Below are 12,078 nucleotides of genomic sequence, written 5' to 3'. Positions count from 1 at the left end.
TGGTAATAGATGGATTACCAAGGTATTTATTTGTAATTTCGAGTAAACTATCTTCTTCTGTTTAATGAAAACCATGCCCGAGGCACGTTCGAGAAAAAAAAATGTCAGCTAAATTAAACTCGATGGATGCCTTGCCGTTCTGAATATTTCGCGCTGACTGCTGTTGGTCGTCGCGGCAAATGGGGGGCGGAAACAAGTGGTGGTTCATGAACAGGACAGCCGAATTCTCGTGAGAGCTTCTCGGCTGCGTGAAATGCACTACTGCGTTGCGTGTTGTAATTGTAAAACCATGAATAGTTGGTCTTGTTTCAAGGAAAGGATTTTGTGACAGCCTGTATGTTTGACAAGAGTGCGCAAGTCTTCGCAATTTGCTTTCAAGTGATGTTGCATTGGATTTATAACTGTAGCGTAAAAGGCTAACCCTGCTAGTTAGTCGTAGCTCGTAACGAGTCCCGCGGTGGTTCATTTTTGTACGAAAAACGTTATCGATCTTCTCTACTCAAAAAAGTCTGTCCTACCCTTTTTGGTCGCCTTGAGTACGGTTTCGTAGAAATTCACGAGAAAACAATTTTTAACACAGAAAACACACGGTGAGCGTGCACTCGACTCTCTAGCGTGCGCCAGCGCAGAACACCGGAGACCACCGTTCGCGATGCGCCATCTAGCTACCCTCTATAGCAGGTGGTCCCTTCTTATCTCTGGCCCCATGGGCAGTGAAGGGAGGTGGGCATCTGGAGCGAATGTGTGTTTCCGACTGACTTCTGGACCCTGCCTTTGCCTGGCCCTACACGCAGCGGCTGCCGGTGCGAAAGCAGGAATAGATCAGCACGCCCTGACGGAGCTGCCAGGTGCTCGATTCATCTTCTGCCTCGGGTCCGGAATCGTCCTACCCGTCGCGTCGAAACACTGCCGGGTCCGGAACCGCTCTGTAATTTGTCCTACCATAGAAACAAAAAAAATTATTTTCTGTGATACGTGATCTATGATCTGTGGATCTGTAATTTTATGATTTTCTGAAGGTAGAAGAAGGCTAGAGGTAGAAGAAGGGTGGGGGCTGTTGGATCTTAATCCTATGATAAAAAAAAATTCATGTGTTAGAATTACATAAAACACATAGTTGTGCAGTAGACAGAGTCTTACTTGGAACAACTGGGGCATCGGGTCCCCAAAAGGCTCAACTGAGATGATCTTGAAACATTGGTTCTGCATCTTCGGGTACTTGATCTTGAAACATTGGTTCTGCATCTTTGGGTACTTTCCAACATGTATCATGTACTTCTCTATATTGAGATGTGGTCTAGGTCTTGCATAATGCTAAATTGCAGAAATGAAAGTTCAGGATTTTAGGTTGTGGCATGGCAAATTTTAGAAACACATGTTCTGAGTTACAGATTACGTACATGATAACCAAAATTTTAGAATCACATATTCAAAATGCAAGAAGCCACATTTAGTTTACGTTGTGATTGACGAACATAAGGGTTGCGACCTGCAGAGCATGGACTATACTGAAACTAATATTATAGAAAAAGAATATTCGGTGTGAATAAAAGTTTCCATGGAGAACACAACAGCATACTCTTTGGTAATCCCCATGATACACAGATGTGCATTTGGTAGTTGCATTCCTTGTAATAGGAATAGAAATTCATATAGTCCTATGCATTTTGAAAAAGTAGTGGAACTGAGTGTTCATAGCTACTTGTACCAGATAATCTGTACTTTTCAACTTGTTTTTTTTTTCAGCTGGAACAGTGTTTTTCTCTCACAACAAATCAGTCGGAACAATATTTCGGCTTGTTTTTTCAGCGAAGCGAACGGGGCTAATGTTAAGTCGTTCAAAGTAGGCTCTAGCTGGCGTCCCCTAGGATGGCTGCTAAGAGGATGAAAATATAATAAATACAGTATGAAGGCATTTTTTCTTTATTTTTCTGGGCATGTGTCCTTTTGCTTAGTTTGCTTCCTTTTCTTCACAAATGTATAACAACATCCTCTGAATTGATTTAGATGGTATAATCAAGGATTTCCATATGCTCATTAAAGCTAGTACTATACAGTATTGGTGAACAGAGTATCTGATCAGTGTATGGAAAAGCTAGTCCTGGTGAACACAGGAATACTTCCTATTTGGACAATGAAGACAATGCATGTAGGGATCTTTTTTGTTTTTGAGGGGCAACGGGAATCCTTTAGCCAAATGATAAGCCTGAGATAAGCGACTTCAGGAGCTTGGCACACATTCTATGCAGGATGCTAAGGATACGGAGTAACATCTTCTAAAGATCATGCATATGAGCATATCAGCATATGCATATCCCATGTTTATTGGCTATATGTTGGTTATGTGGCATTTTCTGATTTAGAAAGGCTATGCACCTAATCTGTTTCACTCCAACATTTGGGAGTGTTAAAGCTTTGTATCCCTGTATAGGTATCACTGGATCAGGCACAAAACAGCTCGGTGTGATCGTCCCTAATTTCTCTTTGCTGATTGCCACGGTGTGCCATTACCTGAATACAAATAGCTTCGAGCAAGTCAGGTCCATTACGGCATTACCTGAATCAAGCTTCTTGGCCGACACAGCCCCGTAGGGCCTGCAGCGACGAGAGAGGGCTACAGGAGGCATCGACGACGTTTGCTCTTGAGGTGGACCGCAGTGGGCAACTGGGGGTGCGACCATCCCGGAGGAGGAGGGGACGGAGCAGCGTTGACAGTAACCATCGTTGTGTCGAACGGTGCTGATGATGGCCGCGGCCTGCTCTGGGGCTGTCCCTCCACGCGAAGATCTCAGGGCACGACGATCCTGGAAAGGGGGATGAAGTGGCGGCGGTGACCTCCGGGGCCTCGAGCGGCGCTAGTGGCTGCTTCGCCGCTTGACCGCACCCGGCTCGCTGGGGCATACGCGTGACGCGGTGCCTCGCAGGGAGCCCCGCAGCCGCCGGAGCCGGTGGCCCGCCGCCCGCGCAGCCGCCCTCTCCCCTCGAGCGAACAAGCCGACGCGCTGGATGGTTCTAGAGGTTTTGGGTCAGAGAACCGGATTGGACGGGTGGACCATAGTTTGGCATGTGAATCGGACGGCTAGGAAAATGCAGCGACGTGGCCCAATCTCTTGCTCGAGCTTGGCCCTGATTTCCGTCATATAGAGAGAGATTCTAGATGGTTTGAGCTGGTTTTCAAATTAAAGTGCCATGATCCTATAGCTTGTTCCAGTATCGTCTTATTATGTGTAATAATGAACTAATGATGCGGTCGTGTCATTGAATTTATTGACTAATTGATTCCCCTTTACTCTCTGGTAATATAAGGTGGCATCTGGCTTAGAAAGAAACAGATAAATGAGATGGCATCATACGCCTTTTTAAACGGCCAATCGCCATTAGGTCACCCCCAACGCGGGCTAACAAAGTAACAAGTGTGTTAGCTTGAACAAAAAGCAGGAAAACACCTAGGCACGGAAGGTCCTGGACTCCCAATCCCTCAATTGAAACTACCACAAGCCTAATCCACCTGCTGCCAGTACTAGGGCCCAGTACACTGACGTCTCCTACTTTTCTTCAGTATTTTCTGACGTTTTACAGAGCAAAGACGCCATACAGCAGCATCACAACGCGCTTCTACCTGCTGCCTCCAACTTTTGTCAGATGGAGCGGTCGTATCTCCGGCAGGAGACTGACGCGCTGCGGAGCTACAGTTCATGATGACATGGACAACCAAAGCGGACGTGGCCCCACGCCTGTGGGGCAGTACTCCACGCTGTTGCGTTGGAGAAGCCCTCAAAAACGTCGTGGGTGAAATCGTGTCGTGGCAAAGTCACTATCGCATTATCAGCATATCAAGCCCAGTTGCACGTGAAACAGGATCCGTAGAAATAAAACGTGGCATATCAAGGCGACCAACGGCACAAATACCTTACTATGTTGTAAACAGGATCCGTAGAAATAAAACGTGCCTGAGAATTAGGGCCTGTTTGGTTTCTGCAGTACCTTCTAAAATTCCTGTCACATCAAATGTTTGGACATATGCATGGAGTATTAAATATAGACTAATTACAAAACTAATTGTACAACTTGCGACTAATTTGCGAGACGAATCTTTTAAGCCTAATTAATTCATGATTTAACAACGTGGTGCTACATTAAACATTTGCTAATGATGGATTAATTAGGCTTAAAAATTCGTCTCGCAAATTAGCCTCTATCTATGTAATTGGTTTTATAATTAATCTATATTTAATGCTTTTTATTAGTATCTAAACATTCGATGTGACATGAATTTTAGAAGCGACTAAAGAACCAAACACCCTCTTATTCCTCTTTATTAAAGTTCCCTTTTAAACGTGCCATGTCGTTTTCTCTTTGCTAGTACAAAAATAAGAATCAGTTCTAACTATTTCTCTTTGAGAACTCAAAACATTCGTATGATTTAGCAGTGATTCTGTTGAGAAGGTGAAAAGTTCCGTGGCGCCAATCGTTTAGTAGACGTATTTGAGAAAATAATTCGTGTTATTTGGGCTGGGCTGCTTTTCTACTCCTACGTGTCGTTTCTTAATAGCGGGGTGAACTGGGCAGATCGACTGTGAAATGTGGCCCTTGTTGACATTCATGTGGCCCATTAAGATGACTGAAAGATTCCCTATAATTTTCAGCAAAACCAAAACTCTTGATTCTAAAAAAAAAGAAAAACCAAAACTCTTTGATTTTTTTGATGGAGGGACGCACTGCACGGCACTTCCTCGGTCCCAAATAAATGCAAACAAATTTAAGTTTGACCAAACCTATAAAAAATACTAAAATCTGTTATATCAAATAATCATCGTTAGGTTAATCACAATATATATTTTCATACTAATCTTATTTAGCCCCTATTTGGATCTAAGGAGAATTAATTAGCTAGTAATAATAATTAGTTATTTGGATCAAACGGGTCTACCTAATTGTTAGCTTTACTCAACTAACAATAACAACTATGTTACTAGTTGAACCAAAGTAGCTAATAACAACTAATAATAGTTGCGACCTATTAGCTAGCATAGAGCAACTCCAACAGTTTGGCTAAAATTACTAGCCAAATTTCATAGTTTAGCCATTTTGTAAAATAGAAAACTTCTAAAAAAAGAAGAGGTACGCAAGAGCCTTGCTATTTCTTATCTTCAGATCGCTAGCACTCATGGTTGATTTTATATGGCTACCTAAAATAAAGGGATAGTCAACTTTCTATTTTACAAAATTAGATAGCATATCTGTTGGGCCCTACTTTTTGTTATACAAATTTTAAAATAGCCTAAAAACAAGAATAGGCGAGTTGTTGGGGTTGCTCTAACTATTTTGAGCTAATGGATCCAAACAGACACTTAGAGATACAAATGTTAATACTACTTTTTCTACAAATTTAGTCAAACTTGAGATTATTCGACTTCTCAAGGTACGAGATGTATATTTATTTTGAGACAAATGGAGTATGCCAGTTTCTCATTGTCTAGTACTACACCTAGAGATGGCACCATGTACCTAAAACCCTAAATCTGATGGATTTTTTACTATTTATATTTTTTGAACCTAGAAATAATTTCCATTACTCATCGATCACACCAAATGGCCGGACACCAAACCTCTCTAAACCATGAGGGATCTCATCCCAAGTGGTGAAAAGTATAAGCATACGTCAATTTTTCTAACTGCAGGTTTGTTAATAGGCGAAAAGTCATATCATGCGAGCTTGCATGCGTGGTTTTGGGGTTTAGTACACACACCTATAATCATAGATTTTTGAAAAGTCCATCGTAGTAGAGCAGCTCATATTAAATTGTAATACTCTTAATTTCTCAACTAGACTAGTCTATTTAGAGGCGTATATAAAATGACCTGCCCATCTAAAAAGCATAACCTAGCCCACTACAGCTGTGGTTGCTTGATTTCGAAAATGATTGGTGAGTGGTGCTGGTGTTGCTGCAGCCACAGCGTTGGTGCAACAAGCACTACCAATCGCAGCCAGTCTCAACGAAGGACGCCACGGGGCGTGCCACTACACTATGGGCCCTACATAGGATGGCCCACACGTCAGTGGCTCCCTCACCATTCCTAAACATTCGTAGCTTTTCACTATAACCGGCAGGGAAAAGGACATACATTTATTTTTTCTTCGTCTTCAAAAAGGGAAAGAAAAAGCATTCACGGAAACTTGTCGTAGAAGCAAGCAAAATACTTGGCCACTACACTGCCAGTTTTTTTTTTTTTTGAGTGGATGGCCACTGCCAGCTGGGTCCAGCCCAGGTTGGGCCTGCCTGATAAACCGCAGCCCAAATCCAACTAGCACCGCAGCCTGGCCCGACCGATCTTTTCGAAGCGAACCGATCTAGCTCTAGGGTTACTCGCGCACGGCGCCTCCATCCGTCAAACCACAACCCACGCGCCTCCCCTCGCCTTCGCCTCGCCTCGCCTCGCCTCCGGGATCTCGTCCTCCCCACCTCCTCGGGCCAAGGAATCGTTCCCCTCCGGCGACCTCCCTCCCTCCGTTCCGTCTCGGGTGAGTCTACACGCACCGCACCGGATCCTTCCCCGACCGGATCCGCCATCGATTTTGGTCGCGCGCCAGTCAATCGGCGGATGCGGTTTGAATCTAATGGCCGGATCTACGCCGCCTTGCCGCTGCTTTGTTTGTTTTCCCCGACGGCCGCCCAGATCCTCCTCGCCTGACCTCTCCTTTCTCGTTTTCAGGCCTTCCTCTGTATCACCAGCAAAGCAAAGGATCGGATTCAGGCCTTCCTCTGTATCACCAGCAAAGCTAAGGATCGGAGGCTCCTCCATCCAGGGCAGCAAGGTAACCTAGCTTCTTCTGTATCTGTCTATGCTATATGCTATGCTCTAGGTTGGGATTAGTTCTGAGCTGCAAATTCTGTCCTTTTGTTGTTTACTTCAATCTTGAACGAAATCAAAAGAAAGGGAATAAGGGATACACTGAGAAGTATATATCTAGTATATGTAGAAAGGCATGTATTGTAGCATTAGAAACAATTTATCATTTCAAGACGGAGACTCTAGCCTTGATATTCTTGCAATCAAGTAAACATGCCTGTTGTCTTTCTTTTTTTGATGAATGAATGAATACATATAAGCTGCTTGCTACCCTCCAAGATTCAGACTCTTGTCCCATGTATGCTTGCTGTTGTTCTGAAATTGCTACTAGTTGAAGTGTTCGAAATCTGAACCTTGTGAATCATTCAAAACAAACAAGTGGTCTAAGTTTTATAGTACTAAGATATGTGGGAACAATTAGTCGTTACTTCCACGAAGTTCTGTATGCTATTGGAGATCTGCATGGAGAGATGATTTGGCCACCGTCCCTTAGGCCCACCCTAAAATTGCAAACAGCCAAAGGTTCAACCTGTACCTATATCCTTCCAAACTTAGATGTGTCATACATATAATAATGCAAGAATAAGGGTTTTTTAGTTGACCATGAAATTTGTATCGCATATGGAAATATATATCTTTGGTAAAAATGCAGACATCTGGCTGTTTGGTCTATTATTTTATCTACAGCAAACTTGGTGATGATGTCTGTTTCCGGTGACTTCCATATATAACCTACTACATATGTTTTACTTATTCTTTTGTGCCGCATCTTTCTATACCAGTCTGCTATTCATTGTATGCATGCCTTTTCCCATTGCTCGTTGAGCATTGACGCAAAATGGTTATGAACATTGAACAATGATGTGATGCAGCACACCGTGCTACATTTTAAGTGATCAGACCTTCATTTGTATTTATCTATTTTTGCATGGAATGGAATATTTAAATTGTCAATAACAGCCCTATCACTTTTAATTCCAGCTCACTCTGAACATTGGAGTAGAGCAAGGTGCTTGTTCAAAAGTGTGAATTGCATGGAGATGGGAATGACTCCTGAAGTAATGTATGGACAAAATGTATTTGTTCCTGCTACTGCAAATCCCTACCAATATGGTTATGCAGGTAAAAGGAAATGTCCTATCTTTGTATTATGCCTGTCCTTGGTGCTTCCCTCCTTTCAGTATTTCATCTGATGGTAACCAATTTGTCAAATGCAGAAGTTGAATCACCGATGGAATGGTATAACCACCCGAGCTCTTTAGGATATGATGGCCAAGATATTTACTATCCGGTTAGTATATACAATATAAAAGACTTGATACTTAATTGGTGCCCTTTACAGTCATGTGTTTTAATATGTTCATTCCTTTCGGGTTGTTTGCAGGCTGAAGGCATGCAATGCTTATACTACGCAGCCCCAGACAATGGATCCATGCATCCTACCTACAGTCCTTACCCTTCTGATCCTTCTTTCGTACCCGATGGCTCATTTATGCCTCAGGAGTATGTTGCTGACCCTGCTAACTCCACATGCCAAATAGCCCCGACAGCCTATTACATTCCAGCTGTTATTCCTTATGCACAAGATAGTGTCCCGGGAAGCGCAACCACACCTCTTCACTCCCCCAATGTTGCATTTCTTCCTGGCATACCAGGTTATGCTGCAACATCTGCAAATGCAGCATTTCCTTTAATTGCTCCCGTCACCACAAAAAGCGACATTGTTATGCATCCACCTGTACAGTCTACTATTGTACCTTCAAAGCAGTTCCAGGACCATGCAAAACCACCAAAGGTTCAACTGCACAATTCGGTTCCACAGAAGCAAGAGTTGCCGGATAGATGCATGGTGCCTGCTAAACTCCCTCATGCATCTCAGGTAGGCAAATTTATAAGTCATTACTGATCGGCCTTTCTTTTGTCAAGTTACAGTGTATTTGTTATTAATTCTTATCTATAGAAGGAATTATTAACTTTCCTGAACCACTGTAAGATTTGCCTTTTCGGGTAGGGCCTGTATTATGCCACCTCCACATGATAATCTGATCCCTCATGAACATGTTCACACCATTGTAATCAAAGTTAACTTTTTAGTAGAATGTTTATTAGGTAACTTCATTCACTCAATGTATCACACCACTCGATGTCTGGTCTTCATGCTGAAGTTTTTTCCAGGATTGCTTTGGGTGGGGTACTGGTAGTTCATTAAAACACCTTTAGCAAGGAACCTAAGTTTTGGAAGTCGTTCAGAAGTTAACTTTCAGTAACTTATAAGGGGCATTACCTTTTTGTTTTTGGGATTACTTTCAGCTAAATGAATTCTGAAATTATAAACACATATTCCATCCATCAATGTTTTGGACATGATTATGTTTTTTTTTGGAGGGGGGGGGGGGGGGGGGTGGTGTTGGTCTTGTTTTACCTAAACCCAAAGGGTAGTCAAGTTGCCCTTGTGACAGGTTTTCCTATTTCTATGCTGTACTGTGGGTCTTAATCGAGTTCGAGGGGGGGGGGGGGGGGGGGTGGCGTTCTTTAGCAAACTGTAGTTTGCTTCTATAGTGGTGAGCCGATGCATGGTATATAAATACTGTACTGATTTTTTATTGCTTGTTTTCAATATAGCATGTTTTACTTGTAGTAAGCTGTGTGTCATCTGTCCCCAACTGACGTGTCTTGTTTATGACAGGTATCAGCACGTTTGTCTGGAAACAATTGCCTTGGATGTGCTGCTGGATCTGATCTTCAGAAGTGGGCTGCCGCTGAGAAATTCCAGCCATCTTCAAAGTCAAGTGGTCATCTAAATGGTACTGGCCAAAAAGTGCATAGCGTAGTTGATTCTGAGAAACCAAGCAATCAGAGCTCTGCCATAGTTGTGAAATCTTACACATCAAGGCTCCCTGTCGGTAATCCGGATGGGACAATCATTATAAGAACCGACCAGTACAACAGAGATGATCTCCGAATTGACTATACGTATGCAAAGTTTTTTGTTATCAAGTCAATTGGTGAGGCAGATGTGCACAAATCGATAAAGTATGGTGTATGGTCAAGTTCCTCCAATGGAAACAGCAAGCTAGATAGTGCATTCAGAGATGCTGACAGGATATCAAGGAGGCATTCTACTAAATGTCCAGTTTTCTTGTTCTTCTCTGTGAGTATTGATTTATTGAATATCCATAACATTTATCGTGCTTGAAGTTCAACAATTGAATTCTTTTATTATGTTTATCAGGTCAATGGTAGTGGGCACTTCTGTGGCATGGCTGAGATGGTTGGACCTGTTGATTTTCACAAGGACATGGACTTCTGGTGTCAGGATAAATGGACCGGATGCTTTCCTGTGAGATGGCACATCGTTAAAGATATACAAAATTGTTCTTTGCAGCATATCACACTGCAGAATAATGAAAACAAGCCTGTGACACACAGCAGAGATACACAGGAAGTAAGTGTGCCATGCCCTGTTTTGCGTTGAATTTGTTTCAGTACTGTTAAATTGTTTGATTTCAGTAAGTAGTTTATTTCTCTTGATTATTTCTGTAGTTAGCTGCCGTAATAACTTTGCTCTCATATGAATGTGGAGACCTCATGTCATGATCTGTCGCAATGTCTCATTTGCAGATACCATACCTCCCTGGAATATCTATGATCGAGATCTTCAAAAACATCAAAGCGAGGTTCTGCCTGTTTGATGATTTTATGAGATATGAGGCAGAAGAGGCGCAAAAGAAGACACACAGAAGGTGCAAGCTGAGTTACAATGCTCCAGATTTTGTACCTGTCGCACAGCGTACAAAAGATGCTTCTGACACTCAGCAGACAAAATCCAGCAGCGTGCTGGTAGACAAAACATCTGAGATACAAAATGTGGCCGAGAAACCGCATGATGCTAAGGTGATCAAACCTCAGGAACCGTGCGTCTCTGAAAACCAGGCCAATGAGGCTGAGAAAGAGAATGGAGTACAGGAAAGTCATTGCAGTGGCAATCAGAGCCAAGAGGATGCAGCGAAAGCTGTAACTAACCATCCACCAGCTTCAAGCTTGAAGGCAGGTACGGAGGGGAAACAGCAGTACTGGAAGAAGGTCGAAAATCCAAAGCAGCATGCAGACAGCGGTGCTACCCAGGGCTCACTGAAAGCATCTGAAAAGCAGCTAAATGGAGTTAGTGGCTCTGCAAGCGCAGTTCCAGAGGGTGGCGAGGAGCAGAGGGTCACTGCCAAACTTGGTTCTCTCAAAATCAGTTCCAAGGCAGTGGAGTCTGACCGTAAGACTAACACAGTTGGTGTGGAGAAGCGGCTAAATGGAGTCAGTGGCTCTGCGAGTGCTGTTCCAGAGGGTGGCGAGGAGCAGAGGGTCGCTGCCAAACTTGGTTCCCTCAAAATCGGTTCCAAGGCAGTGGAGGCTGACCGTAAGACTAACACAGTTGGTGTGGTGACAATTGGTTCGATGCCGGTCCGGGTTGACAGTTGTGACGTCTAGTGGCCAGCAGGAGCTTTTGTTTTTGGCTTCACAATTTTTTGACCTTCTGGGTTATGATCTTTGGTGCCCAAGGCTTCTATTTTCCTTTCTTTTGGTAGAATGCCTGTCTTGGTTGGTGGTTCCTAGCTTCTATGTCATCAAAAAAGGAAAAAAAAAGATGAATAGTTAGGCTCTAGTTTCGTTGGGTGAAAAAGCTAGTTTTGCAGGCAGCATTCTGGTGGTGGTGGCTTCTTTTGTGGAAAAGAAAGAAGAGAGACTAAGATGTGTTCGTTTTAATGACTTTATTAAGAAAGAAAAAAAAGAGGAGATTAGTAAACCTGGACTGTGTGATTTCTTGCTTGCGATCTTCCCTGCTTGTTTTCCTTGCCCTTGTGCCAGGATCTTATGGGCGTTGCCCGGAAATCAGATCCGTCAATGCTTGATAGTTTGTTGTATATGTGATGTGATCATATAAGGTGGCTTATTTTTCTTTGTAATGTTATTAAACTCTGTGACTTGCTAGAAATTATTGTTGAAAGTAGGATCGGATTTTTGCGCAGATTGATTGGAGTAGTGTGGTTTTGACTACAAGGATGCTGGCCATGACAGTTAGCTTTCCAGATTTTGGACATGTCGGTCCAAACGAGCAGGAATGAGTCGGTCGTCCTCTCTGCATCTCATCTGTTGGGCCACTTGAAGGCCGGCCGGCCGGCCACCGGCGTGCATTTTCACGGAGGTGATGCATGGAGATTTTGTGGAATAAAAAGA

General features: G+C 43.2%; 1 protein-coding gene across 1 annotated transcript; it reads left to right on the top strand.

Annotated features, from left to right (window-relative positions):
- The first annotated feature begins 6,325 nt into the window (after positions 1-6,325).
- On the top strand, positions 6,326-11,647 carry LOC136472385 (uncharacterized). Its single transcript, XM_066470093.1, has 8 exons — positions 6,326-6,523; positions 6,715-6,817; positions 7,834-7,974; positions 8,070-8,143; positions 8,237-8,731; positions 9,539-10,003; positions 10,085-10,297; positions 10,474-11,647. The coding sequence occupies exons 3-8, from the start codon at positions 7,887-7,889 to the stop codon at positions 11,329-11,331; spliced, it is 2,193 nt and encodes a 730-aa protein (XP_066326190.1). The 5' UTR covers positions 6,326-6,523; positions 6,715-6,817; positions 7,834-7,886; the 3' UTR covers positions 11,332-11,647.
- The last annotated feature ends 431 nt before the right edge of the window (positions 11,648-12,078 follow it).

This window comes from Miscanthus floridulus, chromosome 8 (assembly GCF_019320115.1).
Source record: "Miscanthus floridulus cultivar M001 chromosome 8, ASM1932011v1, whole genome shotgun sequence".
NCBI lineage: Eukaryota > Viridiplantae > Streptophyta > Magnoliopsida > Poales > Poaceae > Miscanthus > Miscanthus floridulus.
The sequence above is the reverse complement of the archived record's forward strand: the minus strand, read 5'-3'. Positions and strand labels throughout refer to the sequence as shown.

Bases quoted from the DNA above. Each gene is read 5' to 3' on its own strand.
- LOC136472385 (XM_066470093.1), top strand. From the start codon at position 7,887: ATGGAGATGGGAATGACTCCTGAAGTAATGTATGGACAAAATGTATTT. The intron at 8,732-9,538 runs GTAGGCAAATTT...TGTTTATGACAG, and splicing joins AACTCCCTCATGCATCTCAG to GTATCAGCACGTTTGTCTGG. The intron at 10,004-10,084 runs GTGAGTATTGAT...TATGTTTATCAG, and splicing joins CAGTTTTCTTGTTCTTCTCT to GTCAATGGTAGTGGGCACTT.